The sequence below is a fragment of the Ovis canadensis genome, chromosome 7 (assembly GCF_042477335.2).
Source record: "Ovis canadensis isolate MfBH-ARS-UI-01 breed Bighorn chromosome 7, ARS-UI_OviCan_v2, whole genome shotgun sequence".
Lineage (NCBI taxonomy): Eukaryota > Metazoa > Chordata > Mammalia > Artiodactyla > Bovidae > Ovis > Ovis canadensis.
The window spans coordinates 47,003,239-47,027,739 of record NC_091251.1 but is presented as its reverse complement, the minus strand read 5'-3'; the positions used below and the strand labels follow the sequence as shown (position 1 = coordinate 47,027,739).

The window sequence follows — 24,501 nt, the reverse complement described above, 5'->3', positions numbered from 1 at the left end:
AGTGGAGGGACAGTTGAGGTCTGGAGAAGGAAAAGAATTGGAGGATTGGATATTTTCTTTCAGGTATAAGTAGTACTCCTGTCAAACAGAGCTGTAGAGGCTCTTTTGAGTTCTGCATCTTCCCTCCTGTCTCATGCCTTTGATGAGCAGTATAGATTTTGCCCAGGTTTCTTAAGTCCCTGGGCAATGTGTATTTTTACTTGAAAGACAAATGTGTTTTGAGTTAGTAAACTTTTGATGCTGTTAGAAATACTTGCTCACTGAGTTTACAGGCATTTGAGTTAGTCATAGATCTTGAAATTTTGAAAGTGACTTGGCTTATAATCTAGGTTTGACATTGTCTCAATATGTTGGTAACTAACTGATAAGAGTTTCATCTGTGATTATGTTGACTTCCATCTTTTTCTGTGAGTTTCTGAATTAAGACATTTTTGATGGATCCTTTTTCCCTTAATTTGCCTTCTTTATTTAAACATATAGTAATTTACTTCCTTTCAGTATGAGGGAATGTTGCTTTTTTGTTTTAATTTAGAAAGGTTTTCTTGATGGTACTTTAGCTTTAGTGAAAATCCATATACTTTATGAAAAGAAATCGTTTTCTCTCAGATTTTTTTCCCTAATCTGAATCTGGCTAAAATGTTTTTTTTAAAAAAAAACCCTGAGGAGAAGTCTGGTTTTATGTTGCATACTTTGGGACTTATATCTTTCCTTGGCCACGTTACTTATTTAAGTACTGTTTTTCTTTTGTACAGGTGGATCAAAGATAACTCAAGTATACTTCATAGGAGTTTTACTATAAAATAGTTCATGCAAAATTAATGACCCTTTGATTTGGTGTTATTGTGTGAGCTGTATTTCATGTAATTCAGTCTTTTGGATCATTTGCTTACTCATTTTATTGTTTATCTTGAAGAACGATTTTTACTGACATAATGATTATTTTTCTTACTAGGTAATTTCAGAGGCACCTTGAATTTATCTTTCTCATAAAAAAAAATTATGTGTTTGTGATATTATATTTAGTCTGTATTCATAATTTGTAGCTCTCATTATCACAGATGAACAATGGGTTGTTTTGGGCAGCATTTTCTTTTTTTCATGGGCTTCTTAGTCTCAGATACCTCCTGCAGAATAATTTATAGCTCTTCATCACTTATTTTGACTTTCAATGTTAAAGTTTTGAACACATATATGTTTTTAAAAATAAAGCTGTACACATATATTTGTCACCAAAGTTATTAAGTAACATACGTTGTTTGAATTTAGTTGGTATGGTAATGCTGTTAAAAGTAAAGAAATAAAGAATTAAGCGTTTTAGACAGCAGCCTAGTGGAAAAAAGATTTCATTTTTTAAAGGAGAGCAAAATATAGGTTATTATTAGGCTATAAGTGAGGATTATTCCTGGCTTTTAGTGCCACTGTCTTGATTATAAATAAAATTTGTTCATTAGCAATTTTTCCCTTTCTTAATGTAAAGAATTTGTAAAGGAGTTGTTTGCAGACTATGTATAGGTTTAGTGAATGCTGTTGACTACCCTGTATATGATTGATGATTTGACTCTTTTCACTTTCAACTTTTTTCCCTTTTAGGCTAAGAGGCAACAGCGAAAACTGAACTTCCTGATCACCCAGACAGAGTTATATGCCCATTTCATGAGTCGTAAACGAGACATGGGTCATGATGGGATCCAGGAAGAAATCTTAAGGAAACTGGAAGATAGTTCTGCACAGAGACAAATTGACATTGGTGGAGGGGTGGTAGTTAACATCACACAGGAGGATTATGGTGAGTCCTGAATCAGAAATTAGAGACAGGAGATACCCCACATTTTTTTCGTATTTCAGGTTATATTCATTATTAATTCTTGTAAGTTTTGTCTTGATCAATAAGTAGTGTTGATCAAAAGGGAACTTTATTTTAACTGGAGTAAGGAAAGTATGAATGTTTCTATAAAATAAGCATATGAAAAACTTTTACTGAAAAATTTAAAGATGAAAAGGTGTGGTTATTTGATCTGGCAAATTTGGGAAGATTTTGTGTTTTGATTTGTTAATAGAAATAAAAGGTAGTTTATCAGAAGAATGCAGTGAATTTGTCTCTCACACAACAGGATTCTTGGTGATGCAAGTAAAACATGAGAAGAGACTATTTTGATACTTTAGTGACCCACACAGAGAGGGAGGAATTGGTGTAAAGTTTAAGAGGAGTTTCACAGAGAATAGTACTCAAGATCGTATTGAGTAAGAGAAAATGAGAGTGCTTCAGATTATCTTGGGATTTAAACATTCTCTATTATTTTATTTTAGAATAGTTTCACCCAGTATAAATATATTACAATTTTGAATCCTCATTGTCTTGCTTTTCCTGACTTTAGCATTGCTTCGTGCATGAAATGCAGGATTGGAAAACTGGAGCTCAGTCTCCTGGTGGCTTTTGTGAGCTGACTTTGGCTCCTGGAGACCATGGGAGACCCCTACCTCCATTACCACTTCCAGGTCCTTACGTCTGTCAAATAACTAGATCCTTTTCTTCTCCCTCACTCTCTTTGAATTTAGGGATAAACATAATGTGGAATCAGGGATCCACATATGCTTGTATAAATTGCATCCTTGAAAGAGGTCAGTTAATGAGATGTTATAATCAGAGTTTTTCCCTTTTCAGATAGTAACCATTTCAAAGCCCAGGCCCTGAAGAATGCTGAAAATGCTTATCATATTCATCAGGCTCGGGTGAGTCTTATAGAAATGAACTGTTGGGTCCTGGAAATACCCTTACAGCCTTTCACTTAGGTAGTCTTCCTTTAAACTTAATCATATTTTCAATTAAAAACATTGTTGAATGTGTATATATGTATGAGACTATATTCGACAGGGATTGTAGCTCTATTTACTTTAGAATAATAGTAGGAATACTTGAGGGAAGATGGGAAACGAGCTTTCGCTTTTCTAAGCTTTAAAAATGTGTTGACTAAAGCTAAGAGAGTTTTTCTATTTTTTTTTTTCTGTCCTCTCCAGTAAGTATGGATAATACCAAGTGAAGTGCATCATTGTTTAGTGAAAAATACCACACTCTTAATTGTTAAGAAAGCTATATCATGCCTAAAAAATGCTAAGTTAGCACATTCTTTCACTTTAGTAATAACTTGCTTATTCATGATACAGTGACATATGAAATCAGAAAGAAACAACAGATTAAATTAAGTAAAGAATTAAGTAAATGTTAATTAAACACAGCTAAGTAAACACCATTTAATATACTGCATAGGAGCCCCTGTGTCACTTTGACAGAATCCAAGTCAAGGATAGAGACAAAAAACCCTGACCAATCAAATAGATTTTATATCACATTTGAAATAAATTCATTGATGAAGCAAGTAATTATGTAATATGGCTTAGTGCCTGTCTATCAAAAGTGTATGCTTAATACAACTGTTAATTTTGAAATATTAGTAATATACTTTAATGTACAGTTGACCATTAAGTAACTCTGGGAGTTAGTGGTGCCAACACACCCTGAAGTCAAAAATCTTTGTACGACTTTACAGTCAGCCTACCATGTCTATGGAGCCACATCCACAGATTCAACCAATGGCAGGATTATGTAGTACTCTTGTACATATTTAGTGGAAAAAATTTTCATGTCAATTGACCTACACAGTTCAAACCCTTGTTGTTCAAGAGTCAGTTATATCATGCTTTATATGTAATACGATATATTACATTATTGGAAAGTTTGTTCCAGCCAGCACAAGATAGATAAATTGGCATTATGAATTTCATTTGAATTTAATTATTTTCCTCTTATATTTTTCTTCTAATATACTTTTATTTTCCAGACAAGGTCATTTGATGAAGATGCAAAAGAAAGTCGAGCAGCTGCCCTGCGGGCAGCAAACAAGTCTGGCACTGGGTTTGGGGAGAGTTATAGCCTGGCAAACCCATCTATCCGGGCTGGTGAGGATATTCCACAGCCTACAATATTTAATGGCAAATTAAAAGGTTATCAGCTGAAAGGCATGAATTGGTTGGCAAATCTCTATGAACAGGTGAATTTTAGAACTATGTGCTACCCCCTCTGTTTTGTTTGTAAATTATATATTATGAAATGAGCACAAGATGTTTTAGATTTCATCCTTTAAAAAAAAAAAAGCATTGTCTTTTGGCAGGAACCAGAAAGATGTTTCTATTTCTAACCTGGAAGCTTTATTGGGAAATATTTGTATCGTGTATAAAATTTGTCTTAAGTGATCTTAGTAAGCCTGATTGCTTTTGTACCTGGATTAGATTAGCTGAAAAACTGGGTTTGGCCCATTTGTCTCATGTATCATGATTCAGAGTTATAGCTTGGAATTGACAAAAGGAATCATTACAGTAGTGAGTAATAGTGCTGAAACTGGGTATCTCTAGTCACTTTTGTTTGAACAGGTCTGACATTTTGGGTAGTTCTTTTTGGCAGTAATGAAGCATGAGAAAAAACTGTTATTTTTTTTTTCCAGGGTATTAATGGCATTCTTGCAGATGAAATGGGCCTTGGTAAAACAGTACAGAGCATTGCCCTCCTGGCCCATCTGGCTGAGGTGGGTAGATGCATGCAGTCTTTTCATCTTCCTCTCTCTCAATCCTAGGGTTGTTTTCTACTGAGCCATTATCAAGCACTATGCTAGATTCTGTAGCATACCATGACATTAGGTCTTGGTCCTTGTCTTGAAAGCCTTTACAAGGTGACACAGTGTGGTGAAACTTTCTAGTTTTCAAGAATGTTAGGACAGGTTTTGAGCATATGTGTTTTCACTCCCCATCCGCTGCTTTTGTTGAGAACCACCAGTGTAGTAGCAAAAACACTGCAGTTAGTTAGATCAGAAGACCTGGTTTCACATCTCAGCTCTATGCTTACTAGCAGCGTTAATTTGGACAGTTCACTTATCTTTTGACCTGACTTCCCTTTAACTCTCTGAGGTTTAGTTTCCACTTCTGCAAAGTGGGGCTCATACCTACCTTACAGGAATTTTGTAAGAATTAAATGAGAAAAAATGTGTGAAGTCATTTTGAAAAAAGCAAAATGCTCTATTCCAATTAAATAATAGTAATATTGTTGTGATCATCTAGTATAAGGAAAAGCAGCACGTACAAGTCAGTATGTCATAAGTGCTTTGTGAATGATACAGATTAGGACCTGTAAGAGGTGGGAGGAGTGGGAGTAATTGATTGCTATTTTTTTCTCAAGATGTTACTAGCAACTTCCTTGTTTGTGTTACTGTAACAGAATATTATTTTTCTTAACATTATTATTGAGTGTACAGGTATGAGAAATGGGAACCATTTCTTTTGTTATAGTACATTGCCTACTAAACTATTTTTGTTGTTAATTATAATTTTGAGTTAAATCTCTTCAGTTTTTCTACAGTTGGCTGATGCAGATTTTCTGTTTCAGAGAGAGAACATTTGGGGACCTTTTTTAATAATTTCGCCTGCATCCACACTTAACAATTGGCACCAGGAGTTTACTAGATTTGTTCCTAAATTTAAGGTAAAAATCAATAATAATTCTCTTTTTAAAGTAAACATTCTGACTCCATTTTTGCTGCCTTCCTTAATTGCTTATAATAGCTTTTAATTCTTGTATTTTTTTCAAATAACCTTGCATACACTTCCTATTGAAGTTACTGATGGGAACGATAAGAGAGCGTGTTGCATCCTTCTGTTTTATGAGAAAGCCGAAGTCCAGTTTGAGTGATTTTGCTGTATTGGCCACATGAATTGTGGCTCCCAGTTGTACTGCCATAATAGAAAGTATCTATGTTGCTGACTTAATGTAGGTTTTGATAAATCATAATCAGTTTTCTTGACACTCCAAAGCCACCTCTTTGGTCTTGGTCCAGGTTATAATGCCCTAAGGTAACAATGTGAAAATTGATTTTAACTAATGTAGAGGAAAATAATTGAGATTGACATAGGAAGTGATCAGCAAGGAAGTATGTTACATCAAATATGGACAAGATTTAAATAGGAGTTTAATTATGCAAAGCTGTTGGGATGTAAGAATGGATAGGATTTATTATCTTATTTGCAAGTAAAAAGAAGGAAATGTTAAATACTTGTCTCTAAAGGAATATAATGATAATGAAGTTGCATGTTAAGAAGGATTTTATGGAGATTATGTATCAAGAGATATTGACATGATCTCTGATCTTGGGTCTCCATAATAAACAGGTTCCACACAATTTAAGAGCATGGGAGGTGTTTTTCTGGCTTATGCTTCGTAAGGAATAGGGACATTTCTGAGATATTCCACTTTGGGGCACTTTTGTGTCTGTGGCCCCACCTTTGTAGCTGAATTAATAGATCTAAGAACTGTTTATAAGGCACATTATCTATATGGCTTTTAGCTTGGCCAGCTCATTCTGAGGAGGTGAGGTCATTCTAAGGCAATTTGTTGAGTATTTTCTCTATAGAGTTTTTTCGCATTGAATATGGAGTGCCTCATCTTTTTTTCTGCTCTTTTGTTGTTACATGGTAAACAATTAGGAGGTCAAAAAGTTAAGTCGTAAAATTTTCTTAGAAACCACCTTCAATATTTCCTTCACAGGCCAATAGATGGCAATGTAGTACTCCTTAACGTCATTGGTACCTCTCCTTTGACTTTATACCAGTGCCTGAAACTGAGTTTTCCCTTGTATGTTGAGCTTCCTTTTGAAGCTCTAGTTTAGGGGTCAGTAAAATAGGACTTCTGGGCCAGCTGAAAGTGTGCAGTTGAGTAGTATTAAGTACATTTGTTGTGATAATCACTGCTGTCTGACTGCAGAATTTTATCATCCCAAACAGAAATCTCTTTCCCTATTTCCCTTTCCCTCTGGCCCCTGTCTACCACAAATTGTCTTCATGTCTCTGTGGATTTGCTTATTCTGAATATTTGGTATACCTGGAATGTGACCTTTCATGTGGCTTCTTTTCACTTAGCAGTTTTTTCAAGGTGTTCGTCATGTGCACTTCATTCCTTTTTCTGATTGAATAATATTCAGTCATAACATATTATAGTGAGTATAATATTATAGTGAATTTCTGGGTATACTGTATTTTGTTTATCCATTCATCTGTCGATGGATATTTTGATTGTTTCTTCTTTTTGGCTATTGTTAATAATACTGCTGTAAACATTCATGCACAGGTTTCTATTTGAACACTTGTCCTCTTTTCAGTTCTTTTGGATATAACCTAGGGGTGGAAATGCTATCACTTTTTATTTAATTTATTGAGGAATTCACCTCCTATTCTTTGGTACAGCTTATGAGCTAAGAATAGGTTTTTTTTTTTTTACTTTTTAAAATTGTTGCTTATAAAAGAATAATATTTCATTGCAAATGAAATACGAAATTTAAGTACACATATATTGTTTGATATATATATATATTACATAAATATTACATTTTATTATTTGTGGCAGCATTAACATCACAACAGCAGAGTTGAGTAGTTGTGGCCGAGACTGGCATACAAAGCTAAAATTACTATCTGGCTATTTATAGAAAAAGTTTGATGACATTTGGTCTATTAATTCATTGTTTCTATTGCCATTATTCCTTTAAATTGTCAGATATGTGTTCACTTCCCTGCAGCACATAGTCAGAAGTAGACATTACTCACGTTTAAGGTCTGGTTACATTCAAAATATACTTAGATCTATTATGATAACATCTAAAAGTTCATTTTATTTGGCAACTGTCTGAGTAACACTGGTTTTATGGTTCTAGTATGATTAGTGCCTATGACCTCCCTCCTTTTCCTCATTGTTTCTCTTGACTAATGTACCACTTTTCATTCCTAAAATTGAGTATTCAGTGTGTTTTCTATTTCATTTATTTCTACTCTTTTTTTATTCTTTTCCTACTTTTTTGGGTAAACGTCTTTTTTATCTTTCTGTCATTTTGAGATGGAGCTTAAATGGTTTCTTTTCAGCTTTTTTTAATGTTTATTCAAGGGTATTGTTTTCTTAGCATGACCATAGCCATCCAAAGGTTTGAGGTGTCACATTTTTATTATCTTAACATTCAAAATACTTTCCAGTTTCTACTTCAAGTTCTTATTTGATTCATGGGTTACTTAAAAGTGTTTTTCTTATTTTCTAAACAAAGGATGATTTTCTAGATATCTTTTTGTTATTTATAGCTTAAATCCACTGATAAGAAAATATGCTTCTTATTATTAATTTAATCCTTCAAAATTTGTTGAGCTTTGCTTTTATAGCTCAGCACATAGGCAGTTTTTATAAGTGGTCCTATGTGTGTGTGGAAATAGTTTTTCTGCACTTGTTAAGTACATTTTTGTGTATATGTTGATTAGGTCAAGTTTGTTAACTTGTTCTTTACTGTTACATCTTTACTGATTTTTTTTTTTTTTTTTGGTCTGCCTGTCCTATTACTGACTGAAAGAAGTGTGTTAATATTGACAACAGTTACGGATTTATGCATTTTTGTTTTCTTGTTTATTTTTACTTTGAGGCAATGAGATGTACACAGATTTACAATTTTATCTTCCTGGTGAATGAACTTTTTATTAATACGAAATTCTTTCTTTAAGAAGGAAAATCTTAAAATCTATTTTCTTTGATATTCACTAACCAAACACTTTTGGTTAGTGTTTGTCTGCTCTCTTTTTTCTTTTAACTATTCTGTATCTTTATATTTAACATGTATTTCTTTTATTTGGAATATCTGTGCTTACTTTTAATGTAATTATTGATATACTACATTTAAATCTGTTGCCTCTTTGCTTTCTTCTTTCACCTGTTTAACTTTCCTTTTTTCCCTTTGAGTCCTTTTGAATCTATTCGATTTTATCCTTATTTTTTTTCCTTTTATTTATTTTTAAAAAAATATTATTTATTGGGACTTCTCTAGTGGTCCACTGGTTGAGAATCTGCCTGATAATGCAGGGGGCATGGGTTCAATCCTTGATCTAGGAAGATTCCACATTCTACGGGGCACCTGAGCCCTGAGTAGCCCATGAACCACCACTAGAGAAAGCCCATCTGTGGTATGGAAGACCCTGCACAGCCAAAAATAAAATAAATAATATTTATTTTAAAATAATAAAGTATTATGTATTTATATGGCTGCATTGAGTCTTAGTTGCAGACCAAGGGATCTTTGTTGTATCATGCAGGATCTTTTGTTGTGGCACATGGACCGTCTAGCTGTGGTCTGCAGGCTCAGTAGTTGTGGAGCACAGGCTTCTTGGCTTCACAGTGTGTGGGGTCTTAGTTTCCCAGCCAGGGACTGACCCAAGTTCCCTGCATTGCAAGGTGGATTCTTAGCTACTGGACTACTGGGGAAGTAGTAGTATTTCTTACCCCTTTTAAACTTGCTAATTATATATTCATTCTGTTACTCAGTAGATTCCCAGGAAAATACAACATGCATGCTTAACTTTCTCAAAAAAAATACAAGTTAATACTGTTAATACTTTTCAGATAATAGAAAGACCTTAGTATAGTACTGTAACTACACTCCCCTTCTCTAGACTTAACACAGTTGTTTTTGTATATATTTTATATTTTAAACCCCAGAAGACATTTTACTATTATTTGTACTTTTGAAATTATTTAGATTTATTCATATTATTCACATTCATTTCTCATTGATCTTCATCCCTTCTTGCATATTTGTGCTTCCATCTCTGAGATATTTCAGAAGAACAAAACATATCAAGCTATGGATTCAAGAAGCACTTTGAATCCTGTAACAATAAAAAGAATGAGAGTTACATCTAGGTACATTACAGAATTGCTGAGTTTTGCATTCTTTTGTTTCTCCATGCTTTGGTCTGGATGTTTCCTTCTGACCTCTCTTGTAGTTCACTAATTTTCTCTTCAGCTGATTCAGTCTATTGAACTCATCATTTAATTCTTAATTCTAGTTATTTATTCAGTTCTAGAAATTGCCTTTGGTTCTTTTGTAATTTCTAGTGTAACACTGAAGTTCTGAATCTCCTCTTTTAATTCTGTGAACAAACAAGCATTTGTTTAAAAGTTTGTTTCTAAAATTTTTGTTTTGGTTTTGTTTTAATGCCAGATGTATAGGAGAAATTCTGGAGATAATTGTGGGCTCTGAATGTTAATTTCTTCTTCCAGAGAGAGGATTAATGTGTGTTTGGGGTTTTGTTGTGGATTTTTTTTGCCTACAGTAATTTTTTTCTGGGACAGTAATAATCCAAAGCCCCATTAATCTAAGTCAGGAGTTGGGATGAATTGAAGCTAGATTTCAGAATCTGATAAAGCAAGTGTATGTATAGTTTACCTTTACTACCAGTGTGTATGTATCTCTTCATTCCCAACTTAAGGCCAGGGAGGTAGGTAGTTATCAGAAACCTTCCTCCTTGAACTACAGTTTTTTGTTTGTGGGTCCTGTGTCCCTTTAAAAAAAGAAAAACAACTTCTCAGTTTCATAGTGTCTCAACTAGAACTTTTGGGAAGGATCAGCACTCTCTAGGGGAACATGTACAATGCCAGGCTTTCCTGTCTTTTCTAGATCTAGACTATAATTCTTCACTGCCCAAGTAGCTCTCTGATGCCTTTTCAAACAGTTGTTTTGCATCTGTGTTTTAACTGGGTCAGTAGAAAGAGTGCTAGTCCAACTCCTAGTGCAGTAATGATAGAAGAGGAATTCCTATACTCATTCTGTTAAGGTTTTTAAAAAAAGCCTTTCTGAATAATGTATTGGTGATGATGAAAGTGAAAGTGTTAGTCACTCAATCATGTCCAACTTTTTGCGACCTCATGGACTGTAGCCCCCTCAGCCGCCTCTGTCCATGAAATTCTCCAGGCAAGAATACTGGAGAGGGTAGCCGTTCTCTTGTCCAGGGGATCCTCCTGACCCAGAGATTGAACCTAGGTCTCCTGAATTATCGTCAGATTCTTTACCATCTGAGCCACCAGAAAATCCTATATTTACGATGATACTTTTAAGATTATCAGTAGAAACTAATATACATATTGGTCCTTTTTCCAGGTGCTACCATATTGGGGAAATCCTCATGACAGAAAAGTCATCAGGAGGTTTTGGAGTCAGGTAACTTTCAGCTTACTGTAAGCATATACACACACACATATACATATTCACACATATATGCATTCATTATTTCTCCAGTTGATTTGAATAATTTCTCTTACATAAAATCTTACATGTTTCTATGCAGATGTAATTTTTTTTCTTTTACAATGTTTTTCCTGTTATAGACAGTCAGTCAGGATTAAGAACTTTTCTCTTTAATAAGCTGATGACTACTTTTTAACAAGGTTTGTGATTAAGGTGACTACTTTAAAAACAATTACGCTTTAATTCACTACACATCTCCTACATGAGAAACATATCTTTAAGGCTATCTTAAACTTCTTGGCCTTAGGAAATACAGTCCATGCCTCATTGTCTTATTATGAATTGTTTAGGTTTCTCTTTTCACCCTTGCCCTCTTATATTTACAGAAGACCCTCTACACTCAGGATGCCCCCTTCCATGTGGTTATCACCAGTTACCAGCTGGTGGTACAGGATGTAAAGTATTTCCAGCGAGTCAAGTGGCAGTACATGGTATTGGATGAGGCTCAGGCACTCAAGAGTAGCTCCAGGTAATGCAAGTAGTAGAAATAAAGTCTGTGGACTGAGGACGTATGGATACATGGATATGTGTATGACACACGAACACAAGAATGAAGGTCAGAGAGAATTCAAAACGTGGTATCTGCGTAAACCATGTATCTGACCAGAAGGCATAAATTCTTTTTTTGCATTTTCATGGAATATAAATATTAATGTTTAGACTGTGAGGATTTTTCTCAGCTTCTTCCTCCTCACACAATAATTATGGCATTTTAACTGATTTTCATTCTTGAGGGAAATTTTCTGTGGAGGAAGGGGTAGCTGCCCTTTGCTTGAGGGATTACTTTACAGATCTTGGTAGGAAGCAGAATGTTAAATTCTGTGGATTATAGCTTCTACTATTTTATGCAGGTTATCCTAGTCCCTGGATGGTTATTAGACTCCCAAGAATCCTTTAATTGGAAGTTACATGTTTAAAATGTTCTAATACCTTCAAGCTCCCAAACTGAATAGTAAATGAGTGCTTGGCTGTGAAGTGTTATTCAGTGGTATTAGACCTTGAGTTTGATGGATTTTATTAACTCTTGGTGAATTCATAGGACTTTCTTAGAAGTCCATGTTAATTGGCAGAATAGAATTTTCCATGGACCTTTCCATTCTCTGAAGAGCATAATTTCCTGTTTCACTCTTTTGAAGTAGGGCATGCTTGTGGCCAGGAGCAATAGATTCATTCACTTTGTATTTTCTTCTCACACCCTTTCTCATTTTCCATTGTTCCCTCCAAACTCACACTAGAAGCATATAGAATAATAATTTTAAAACTTTCCACTATGAGTTTTCAGTCGCTTAGTTGTGTCTGACTCTTTGCAACCCCATGAATTGTAGCCCACCAGACTCCTTTGTCTATGGGATTTCCCAGGCAAGAATACAGAAATGGGTTGCCATTTCCTCCTCTAGGGGATCTTCCCAACCCAGGGATTGAACCTGTGACTCCTGGGTCTCCTCCACTGGCAGGCAGATTCTTTACCACTAGTGCCACCAGTTATATGGTTTGTATCAACAAAACTGACTGATAGTGAAGGACTTTATTAAGCCAGAACGGATCCTACTCTGCCTTTTTGGGCTTCCCTGCTGGCGCAGATCATAAAGAATCTGCCTACAATGTAGAAGACCTGGGTTCGATCCCTGGGTTGGGAAGATCCCCTGGAGAAGAGAATGCCTACTCACTCCAGTATTCTTGCCTGGAGAATTCCATGGACAGAGGAGCTTGCCAGGCTATAGTCCATGGGGTTGCAAACAGTTGAACAATTAACACTTTCACTGCCTATTTGAGGACGTTTTAAAACTTTAATACCTTAATATCATGTTTTCAGTATAGAGAAGTCAGTTCCTTTGAAATTTCCTATCCTCAGCTTTGTTGAATATTTTTCAGTTGTGCTTATTGTAGATTGCTTGATTCTGAATGTTTGTTATTTTTTGAAAAGCGTTTCTAGAAATAAGGGTTCTCAGTAGGGCGAATAAAGATTTGCTGCTAACTTGGAATTTATTACTCATTTTATTGAACAGTGTTCGTTGGAAGATACTCTTGCAGTTTCAGTGTCGGAATCGGCTTTTGCTAACTGGGACCCCCATTCAGAACACCATGGCAGAGGTAGGCACAAGTAACAGATTGGAATTCTTTACCTAGGCCCACCCAGAGTGTTACAGCTGTATACAACTTATAATCCCCCATGTAAAAGGAAGAATTTGCCCTATGTGGTGTTTTGTGGGGAGGTGCAGAGGAGGCATCATTCCTATTTTCTTACTCTCTGGCACAAGGCAAGTAAATTTCTTTATTCTTTGGTACTTAAATAATGATCACATTAAGAATGCTACTCATCTGATGCAGAGATATTTTTATACTAGGATGAAAAGGTAATATTCTTTAACACTGAGAGGAGCTAAAATTCTTTCTTATCATCTAAAATAGGAATCAGAAAACTTTCTATAAAGAATCTGATAGTAAATATTTAGACTTTATGGGCCATATAGTCACTGCACAGCTATTCAACCTTCCATTGTAATGTGAAAGCAGTCATAGATGATATATAAAAGAATAGGTATGACTATGTTCCACTATAAAGTTTGATTTATAAAAGTAGATGGCAGACCAGACTTGGCACCAGAAGTCATAATTTACTGATCCCTGATCTAGAGTTATTATTAGCAAGTTTTGCTACCTCATACTGTGTTCAGTTGTGGATGGATCTTTGTATAAATTTTAAAACTGTCTCACTGCAAAATCTGAGCAGGACTTTGAGACTTTGAGTGTAAAATTAATTGAAAAATACCACAATTTGCTACAGTGCCTTGTTAAAGTTGGTTGATGAGACGTGTGCTTATACACTCTCACTTAGTCACACATATGCATGCGCCTAGACACAGGTAAACAAATCTGGAAGTTCACTTTCTCTCTCTCTGAACTCATTATGTCTTCACATCCTGTCATTTCATTGCTCTGTAGCTATTTCACTTTTCATTTGCTTCCAGCTCTGGGCTCTGTTGCATTTCATTATGCCAACATTATTTGATTCACACGAGGAATTTAATGAATGGTTTTCCAAGGACATTGAGAGCCATGCCGAAAACAAATCTGCCATAGATGAGAGTGAGTACTTCTATGAACTTTCATTCTTATTAGTGTAGCCAACACATAATTGTATCTTTTCTTCTGTGTAAAGAATTTTATTCTAGTACGCATAAGAGGATCTGAGACAAAAGTTTTTTCTCTTTTAAAATAAAATTGTTTTCTTTTTTATGTGCTTTGTGTGTGTCTAAGAGTCAAAAAAGGACTTATCAAGTGATGCTGCTGTAGTGTTGACTATTTACTCAAGGCAGAACAGGCAAAGTTCACATTTTGGCTTACAAAATCCTCATTTTCCACATAGATTCTGAAAAACTTTATATTCTTTGTGAAATGGGGTGAGACTTTTTACATGTAATAAAAACAAAATATTAGACGGGTAATTTTTGGTATTTTTCTTTACATATTAGGATTTATTTTTTCTTTGAACATTTTTGAATTTTTATTATAAATTTGTTTGATCTCTTGACTAGTATCTTTTAAGAGAGTTATAGAGTATTTATTACACAATGTGAAGTGATATCTACCATTAGAAAAGTCCTTAAGTAATTTCTTATACTACATGTTATTAATATGCCGACATACTTTGAAAAATGATTTTGGGGCAACACTGGGAGTCCCATATAGCTTCATTAAACCTGTTTGAGAACCCTATTATTGATAAAATGTTCTTGAAACATTCTGAAGGTGAATTCTGATAAAAATAAAGTCATCCTTATTGGTCTGAGTAAATGATAGCAAAATGCATTTGCCCAATTAACTATAGGAAGATGCTGTGGAAAGTTCAGATCCTTGGCTTCCTACCTGGGAAAAATTGTTTCAGTCTTGCAAATAAATCATTATGCCAGAGGTATTTAGTGAGAGATGATCATGATATTTCTTTTGTTTGTGTTAAACTGATATAATGTATTATTTGTCTGGGGGGTTCTCCTGCCATTTCAGATCAACTCTCTCGCTTACACATGATATTGAAGCCATTTATGCTGAGGAGAATCAAGAAAGATGTGGAAAATGAATTGTCTGACAAAGTAAGAAAGTCAATCTTGTGAGTTTAGGACTTAATAAACACCAACTTAAAATTCCAGGGTAAAAAAAATTTCCTTGGTAAATGTTAAGTTGAAACATAATTAGTTTGAGAGAAAACCTTTAAACTTGGGAGGGTCAACATAGACTTAAGATGAGTCAAATAATCAAGGCAAGTAATAGTTTTTTCTTTTTTGTTTTATACTTTTTATTACGGAGAATTTGAAATATTATAAAAGAAAGAATAGTATAATGAATCCTCCATGTAGCCTAAATGATCAACCCATGACCATTCTCCACCCCTTTAGATTATTTTGAAGCAGATCTTGAATGTCTTTTGTTTCATTTATAAATATTTTCCTATGTATCTCTAAAAGATTTGGTGTTTTTTAAAATATATAATCACATATCATTATCATCTCTATAAAAAAAAAAGAAGTTACTTCATTGCAGTATCACATACCCAGTCAGTGCTTGGATATCCCCAGTTGTCTTTGTGTATGCTTCTTTCTTTCTTCCTTTCTCTTTTAAAGTGTTCACTTTTTGAGGTCAGGATCCAAACAAGGTTCATATGTAGTGTTTGGGTGATATGCCCCTTAGCTATCTTTTAGTCCCACCCTTCTTTTTTCCCTTTTGCAATTCTTTGTTGAGGAAACTGGGTGGTTTGTCCAGAGTTTGCCACATATCAAATTTTGCTCAATGCATCATTGTGGTGTTCTTTGACATGTTCCTCTGTCTCCTGTATTTCTGCAGACTGAGAGGTAGGTTTAGAAGTTTACTGTGCTTTGGGTTGTATTACTTTTTCTCATAAAGTCTATAATTATGGTTCATAAATATCGTTTTTGAATTTTTACCCAACCTCTGTAATTTTCTGTTATTGCTTGTGAATCCTCCCAATATTCTCCTTTCATCTTTTTTTTACCTCCCAGTTCTTAACTCCTTTGGAGTATTTCCTGCCTCACATAGATTACACCTGTTTCTCACAGTTCTCTTGTCTATATGAAAGGCATCTTTCCAGGTTCTTGATAATGTCAGGTGGCTCTCACTGTCACTGCCAGAGGCTGGATCATTTTGAAATGTAGTAACTCATAAGATTGTGGTGGTGATATACACCTTCAAAGAGAGGGAAAGAAGTGTACCTTTGTTTTATTCCTTAAAAAAAAAACTTTATGGCTGTTTTGTGAAACTGGTTGATTTTGCCTAAATAGAAGTATCACACAGATGTACCTGATAGAAAATACTTCATTAAGAAAAAAAAATAGATCTTTGAGGCTTTTATATCAGAAACAGCTTAAAAACAATAGCAGCATCATAATGTCTCTTATTTAGTGGTTATTAGCGAGGTGATGGAGAAGGCAGTGGCACCCCATTCTAGTACTCTTGCCTGGAAAATCCCATGGACAGAGGAGCCTGGTAGGCTGCAGTCCATGGGGTCGCTAAGAGTCGGACACGACTGAGCAACTTCACTTTTGCTTTTCACTTTCATGCATTGGAGAAGGAAACGGCAACCCACTCCAGTGTTCTTGCCTGGAGAATCCCAGGGACTGGGGAGCCTGGTAGGCTGCCGTCTATGGGGTTGCACAGTGTCAGACACAACTGAAGCGACTTAGCAGCAGCAGCAGCAGCAGCGAGGTGATCAGAAGATGTGTGGTTGTTAATTACTGCGTGTATTATAAATTTCTTAAACATCAGCAATGTTTCTAATCTGTGAATTAAATAATATATATGTTATTGAACTATTACTGTCTGCGAGCAACTGATATGTAGAGAGATTCAGACTTCCCAGGAAGATGAATATATAGATAGCTGGTACTGTATCATAGGATATATAGTGATGATCTATGTGAAGTATAATGGGAACACAGAAAGGGGATAGTTCTGTTAGGGAAGGTTAGAGAAGGTATCAAAGCAGAGGTGACATGTGAGCTAGATCTGGAATAATGAGTTGGCTTTTACTAGGAAATATGGTGGGAAATGGGTGCTAAGCAACAAGAATGAACAAAGGTAGGTTAGTATTCAAATAGGCAGCATGTGTGGCAAACATTATTCAGACTGTTGTTGCTGAGAAATACAGGAAAACATCATGAGATTGGGACAATACGGTAAGTTAGACTATGGGAGGCCTCTGCCTACAGGAGAATTTGTAATATTTTACCATAGGCAGTAACTTACATTGAAGGTTTTCCAGCACTTGGGTACTTTAGAAGATTTGCATGGCAGGTTTCTTGGAACCAGGAGAGATTGGGGCAGAAAGCTCCTGTAGTAATAGCAGTCTAAGTTAGATATGGTGAGATTCTGTGGTGTGTCAGGGTGGTTAGAGAAAAATTTCCAGGTTGAGTTGAGGAACTTAGAAAATGATAGAACATGGGGTATGAAAGAGAAGAGATCGGAGCTGACTTTGTGACTTTTTGAAGTTTCTTTTTGGGCAACTTAGTAAATGACAATGCTGTTAATCAAGTAAATTGTGAAAGAGAAATTTTTTTCTGATACATCAGAAATGCAATTGCTACAGACTGTTTGAATGATACTATCTTAGTAGGTAGTTGGAAATACAGGGCTTAGGGATGTTTGGAAATATATTTTTGCAAGTTACTGTGATTGATGGTAGTTGGTGCTATTAGAAATGGAAGAAGTTGCCCATGGAAAGCATGTAGAGTGAGTAACAAGGGAAGAGGATCAAGAAAAGCTCATATTTTGGATAGTTAGCCACATCATAGGTTTATAAAGATCCTGAGTTTCTTGAATTAGCCATATCACAAATTTATAGAGATACTGAGTTTCTTGAGATATGTATACTGTTTTCTTTCCAATCATAATCTGCCTTGCATGAGTTTCCAACTTTGTGGTAATACTGAACTTTCTTACAAACTGTTTTTCAGAATATAAATGTCCTTATTGATTTTTAGATTGAGATTCTAATGTATTGCCAACTGACCAGCCGACAGAAACTGCTGTATCAGGCACTAAAGAACAAAATTTCCATTGAAGATTTATTACAGTCTTCTATGGGCTCTACCCAGCAAGCACAGACAACCACCAGCAGCCTCATGAATCTGGTCATGCAGTTTAGGAAGGTAAGAGCTCAGGTCAGCCGCCCTAGAGTTGTCTTTATTAACCCACTTCAAGGAAGAGGCTCTATCTAGCCTTGATGCCAAATAAACAAAGGTTGTTAAAGAATGAAAATGGGAATATATATATTCATAAAGGTAAACCTGCAGGGTTTAGGATTCCCCCATTGCTTCATAGTGATGTCTGCACAGAACACTATTGTCTTATCATTTCCCTTTCTCTCAGGTATGTAATCACCCAGAATTATTTGAACGACAAGAAACTTGGTCTCCATTTCATATTTCCCTAAAGCCATACCAGATTTCAAAGTTTATCTACCGTCATGGACAGATCAGGGTCTTCAACCATTCACGAGACAGGTGAGCACATATTAATTAATATCTATTTGCTCTAAGAGTGCTTTTGTAATTTGGGGTTTTGTGGCTTAGTAGATAAACTTAATTGAGAATGAGTTCCACAACAGCGAAGTATTTAAGCAATGGGTGGACAACTGTTTGTTGAAGGATCATGTGATAGGGTCTGTGTACTATCAAGAGTTTAACTGGATGACCTGAAAGGCCCTAACTACTTGCAGTTCCCTTTCTGAATGAGGAATGTTTACCTGTGTGCAAAGAGGTACTTGTACCAACAGAGATCAACAAATATCTCTGCCTAAGTATTGAAATTGCTTTGTAGTGGCTTATTTCACCCTTGGAATAGCACTTATAGAAAAACTGATTTGATTTCAAATTTACCTTTTTCCCAGAATCAGCAGTGACAGATTTGGTTAAAAAAAACAAAAAATGAAGTGTTGTTAATGGTAATATGCTAGAAACCACTTCCATTCAGAAAATAGATGTGTAGGTCCATTCTACACCTCTGCATGCAGAATGAGTCAGAAAATAATGATTTTATTTTGAAAATTTAACAGTTGCTTTTGAATTTTTAAGACAAATTCCCAAGAGTCTTGTGTACACTTGCACTTGAGAACCATAGATTTAGAAAGCTCTTTCTGTATAGAAACTGTATAAACAATATTATCAAAATAATCATCAGCAACATCAAGCCTAACATTACTGAAACTGAGACAGATTTCTTGGGTTTAATTTTAGAATGCTTTGTCTGTGATAGCTCCAGGCTAATACTTTACATGGGCAAGGGGATTAACGGAACAGAGTTGTAGTGGGGTTTTGTTTAATATAGTGTAATGGCAACTTGCAGTGCTGGAGTTGTTTCTGGAAATGTGAAATAAAATGAGACCGCTTTGAACTTGTATTATCATCTACTACCTTTAGTAAATATTTAGTCATTTTATGTGGTATCATTTTTGCCTGGCAACAAAATTCTCAAAGGTAGAAACAGTTTTAAACCTTCAAAGATTCTTTTAGTTTGGAGCTTCCAGTTTAGTTAACTTGCTGATATTTATATTTGGGTTTGGATTTATTTTATTTTACTTACTTTACAGGTGGTTAAGGGTTCTTCTTTCTCCATTTGCACCAGACTATATCCAACAGTCTCTCTTTCACAGAAAAGGTAGGTGTTTTGGTCTTTGAGAAGGAAAGTATGCCAAGGATTTATCAGGATGTTCTTTGTTTTGCTGAGTTGGAACTAATAGTGGCTTTGCCTGAATGCTAGGCTTTTGTTTATAGTCTTGATAAGATTTAAGTAAGTTAGTTGTCTTTTATCTGTAGATGCTAGTAGGCTTTGTGGTTAAAACAGAAAGTATAAAAAAAAATTTTTTTTAACTTCTATCCGTTTCAGTTGACCTTCCATCTTTATTTTATATCTGTCTCTTTAAAATTTCTTACAAAGGTGTGATAGAGACAGTGCAGGCTCTTGTTAGTTTGATTCTTTAGGTCCCTTCTGCTTAGTCTAAGGAAAGGAAGCTGCTCAACTTTGAGCATTGTCCAAAGTATTGAGGCGGAAGTTCAGAATTCTTCACCTCTGTGCTTTCCTTTTCTTTTCCTTCTCCTGGCACAATAAAAAGAGGAGGGCAGTTAGCCAAGGGTCTGAAACCCCAGAGGTAACTGATGAGCCAGCTCCACTCTGGCCCATATGTGTCATATCTCATATGTCTGCCTCTTTCACTTGTGATTGTGGTACAAAAATATGACACTGTCTTCTGTCAAAGTGGCTGTATTAGAACCTTAGAATAGTTCTAAATTCTTAAGTCAAAATTCAGCAGTTCAGCAGGCTTTAGTTGAGTGTTGTCTCTTGTTTTCTGTTGGGTTTCACTTTGTTCTTTGATATTCCAGGTGTTAATGAAGAAAGCTGTTTCTCTTTCCTTCGCTTTATTGATGTATCTCCAGCTGAAATGGCAAACCTCATGCTTCAGGGACTTTTAGCCAGGTGAGAAGTTTGTTCATTGTTTAATGAGAGAACAGTCGAGAATAAATAGGGGCAAATGTTGAATACTGTGAAATTAAATATTTAGTATTATATGATCTTACAGAGCCTGTCATTCTTTTTGTATTAAGAATTAAAGTTTTGTAAGGAAATCATAACTTTCTTTTGAAAATTTAATAATTGTACAATGCTTCATGCTGTACCTTAAATAAAAACTGTTTAGGTTCTTCTCCCGAATGCTACCAGAAGGTCTTCAAGTCTTAATTTCTAGGTGGAAATTTGTTTTATTTGTTTCTTCAGGGCAAATGATGGCTGACGATTCCTTTACTTAGTAGGGATTGTAGCATAACCTGCCTTATGTATTCTGGGAAACTTAGTTCTCTGTTCTTTTTCTTTGGAATAATGGCTTTTACTTAATTTACTGCTTTGTATTATATTTGTATAAAAAATAATGACCTTATTAGGAGAGGCTTATCTCCTTTATAAGAGGATGTTTTTATGAGAGGTTTTGCGATAAGAGTTGAATATTCCTTAACACGAAGAGGAGCTTTACGGAGGATTTTCATTTTCATAGTAGCAAACCCAATTCATGTCAAAGATAGAATTTATAGAACAAAAGTATGAAGCGACTTTGTTTGAAAGAACTGTGTCTAAAATGCCCGAGATTGACAGAAGAGACAGTTAATGAGAGACAAGGTTCCTCGCTGCTATGAACTACCCGCAAACCTCCATGGAGCACTGAATAAGCATGTCTGCTGTGGTTTGTTTCAGATGGTTAGCTCTTTTCCTGTCTCTGAAAGCCTCCTACAGGCTCCATCAGCTGCGCTCCTGGGGAGAGCCGGAAGGGGAGAGCCAGGAGAAATATCTGAGAAACAAGGATTTCCTTCTTGGGGTTAATTTTCCACTCTCCTTTCCCAACCTTTCCAGCTGCCCTTTGTTAAAGGTAAGCAATTATTTCAGCATCAGTTATCTGTGTAGTACTCCCTTCCCTTTTCTTTCAGTCAATAAAAGTAATAAAGTAAAAGATAACCTGAGGCAGTCAAAAAAAGTTCCCATAGGAGTGAGAGCAGTGTATTGTTACAGTTTATTACATATAACTTAATAGACATTTTATGTGTGTATACAGTATATGTGCATTTATATTTTAATATATATGTTATATATAACTTCACTGGGAAGTACACATATTTTAAAGTACACATTTAAAATATGTGAATTTACACTTGCGTATGCATTTGTGTAACAGCTACCTAGATTAAGGTATAGAATATTTCCAGCACCCAGAAGTCTTTCTCATAGTTCTTCCCATTTGAAACTTCAAATTCAGAACAGACCACCAAAAAAAAAGATACTCTTTTTTAATGCTGTGAAGTGGTCCATTGCCTGTTTCTAATCACAGTTTATTAGTCTAATGTTGGTGGATATTTAGGTTGGTTCCAGTTTGGGACTATTATGAATAAAAGTGCTGTACATATTCATGTACATGTCTTTTGATGAATGCAAGCACTAATTTCTTTGGCGTTTATATCCAGGAGTAGGATTGCTGTATCATCACACACATGTATGTTTAGATTTAGTACCCATTGCCAGTGAGGGTGAAAGAGGAAAGTGGAAAAACTGGCTTAAAACTCAATATTCAAAAAACTTGGATCATGGCCTCCATCACTTCATGGCAACTAAGTGGAAGCGGTGACAAATTTTATTTTCTTAGGCTCCAAAATCATTGCGGATGATGATTGCAGCCATGAAATTAAAACACTTAATCCTTGGAAAGAAAGCCGTGACAAACCTAGACAGTGTATTAAAAAGCCAAGATGTCACTTTGCCGGCAGAGGTTCTTATAGTCAAAGCTCTGGTTTTTCCAGTAGTCTTGTGAGAGTTGGACCGTAAAGAAGGCTGAGTGCCAAAGAATTGATGCTTTTGAAATATGGTCCTGGAGAAGATTCTTGAATCCCTTGGATTGCAAGGATATCAAACCAGTTGTTCCTAAAGGAAATCAAGTCTGAGTATTCATTGGAAGGACTGATACTGAAGCTGAAGCTCCAGTTTTTGACCACCTGATGCAAAGAGCTGATTCATTGGAAGAGACCCTGAAGCTGGGAAAGATTGAAGGCAAAAGGAGAAGAGGGTGGCAGAGGATGAGATGGATGGATAGCATCACCGACTCAGTGGACATGAATTTGAGCAAACTCAAGGAGATAGTGAAGGACAGGGAAGCTGGGCGTACTGAAGTCCATGGGGTCGCAAAGAGCCAGACACGACTTAGTGACTGAACAACAACCCGTTGCCAAATATTTTTCCAAAATGGTATTACAAAGTTAAACTCCCACCAGCAGTGTGAGAGATTTACTGTTCATCTTCCTTGCCTACTCCTGGTACTGTCAGTTCATTTTTTGAATTTGTGATTTTCAGTTCCATCTCCATGGAAAATAATTATGTTGAACATTTTTTCATATAATTGTTCACCTTTATATAGTAGGTAAGGGGGAAAGTGATAGGTGATAGGTGCAGTTTCAGATCATGTGGGCCTTATGTGTTTTATTCTGAATGAAATAGATAATGCTGGAGAATTTTGAGAAGCGATATGTATGTTTATATTTTATAGTTCTTTAACTAGATTAAAAGTTTAAAAGGTAGAAATTTTCTTTGTATCCTCTAGAAAATGTAAGGTGTCCTCAATCACACTGGTGACTGCATAGAATGTAGGATGTTCTTTGGCTGCATCTGGTATTTGACCCCTGTCCACCGAAGAACCCATGTGGTTTCTTTTTCTTCTCTTTCCCGTTTCTTTCTCAAGTGTTGCTCCATGTACTTTTATGGACTCTGAAGATAAGATCAGTAATGCAGAAGGAGAATAGAATTGGGTTCCAATTCTGTTTGGAATAATATAGTCAGTGGTGGCGAGGTGACTTCCTTCTAGTAAATACTGCTATGTTTAGTAGACAGTTGCTTAACGTCTCTCTCATAGTCTGATTTCCTTACATTTGATACTGTGTATTGCTAAAGATACAGATTTTTTTTACTAGTTTTATTTTTGGTACAGAAAGCACCATTGCCCCTTGGAGTTTGTTGTGTCCTATTACGTCAATGCTTCAATCTTACCTAACACTGAAAGAGATGAATCAGTTATCTGTATTCTTCTGCTTTCTGAAAATAGAGTAGTGTGTTCAGAGCACCTGTTCCGTGCTGTCCTTCAGTCAGTGAATTTCTTGAGAAATTTAGATGTGGGCAGCATGCTTTATGTGAAATTGGTTTTTCCGAAGTTAGATTCACTTCCATTTCTTCTTCTTTACTTTTATTTCATGTTGTAAGCAGACATTTGCTTTTGTAGTAGCTTAGCATGTAGAACTGAGTTACTGAGCCACAGGTAGCTGAAAGCTAATCATGGACGTGTAGAGATGCTGTTCTGCTTTGGCTCTCATCCTTATCTCCAACATATATATGTTGAAATATCAACCAGGCAGTGTACCTTGCCAGAGTTGGTTGATATATCTTTTCTAAGAAATACTTGATTTCAATTAAGTAGAATGATCTTTACATGATATCTAGCCTTAAAGGTTAGACTGTGTTCTGATTGAAGATTTATTTTGTTGAAGCTCTATGTGTAACAATTAATAAAGCCCATTATAACTGTGGCTTTTTCAGTCTGGCCATGACTCACAAGAATATTTTATACTACCTGTAGTTATGTAAGAATCAATACTAGGTGAATAGAATCACCATGTAGAAAGATTCTGGATCATTTTGTGTAATAGTAAGGAAAGAAACTGACATTTTGGGACTAAGGAAGGGTCTTACTTTCTGAATGTGAAAGAGACCATCAGAAATTACTCAGAGAGCAGTATGCATATTTCATTGCAGAGTTACTCTG

General features: G+C 35.6%; 1 protein-coding gene across 2 annotated transcripts in view; it reads left to right on the top strand.

Annotated features, from left to right (window-relative positions):
* Nucleotides 1–24,501, top strand: part of INO80 (INO80 complex ATPase subunit) — a 122,081-nt gene that overhangs the window by 43,728 nt on the left and 53,852 nt on the right. For both annotated transcript variants that reach the window (XM_069596040.1, XM_069596039.1), the window contains exons 10-24: nucleotides 1,591–1,786; nucleotides 2,663–2,730; nucleotides 3,837–4,046; nucleotides 4,497–4,577; nucleotides 5,432–5,527; nucleotides 11,004–11,063; nucleotides 11,477–11,619; nucleotides 13,157–13,241; nucleotides 14,120–14,237; nucleotides 15,156–15,241; nucleotides 18,143–18,310; nucleotides 18,531–18,664; nucleotides 19,750–19,817; nucleotides 20,540–20,633; nucleotides 21,402–21,573. In XM_069596040.1, coding sequence (XP_069452141.1) covers nucleotides 1,591–1,786; nucleotides 2,663–2,730; nucleotides 3,837–4,046; nucleotides 4,497–4,577; nucleotides 5,432–5,527; nucleotides 11,004–11,063; nucleotides 11,477–11,619; nucleotides 13,157–13,241; nucleotides 14,120–14,237; nucleotides 15,156–15,241; nucleotides 18,143–18,310; nucleotides 18,531–18,664; nucleotides 19,750–19,817; nucleotides 20,540–20,633; nucleotides 21,402–21,573 — 1,779 coding nt within the window. The remainder of the gene's footprint in view (nucleotides 1–1,590; nucleotides 1,787–2,662; nucleotides 2,731–3,836; nucleotides 4,047–4,496; nucleotides 4,578–5,431; nucleotides 5,528–11,003; nucleotides 11,064–11,476; nucleotides 11,620–13,156; nucleotides 13,242–14,119; nucleotides 14,238–15,155; nucleotides 15,242–18,142; nucleotides 18,311–18,530; nucleotides 18,665–19,749; nucleotides 19,818–20,539; nucleotides 20,634–21,401; nucleotides 21,574–24,501) is intronic.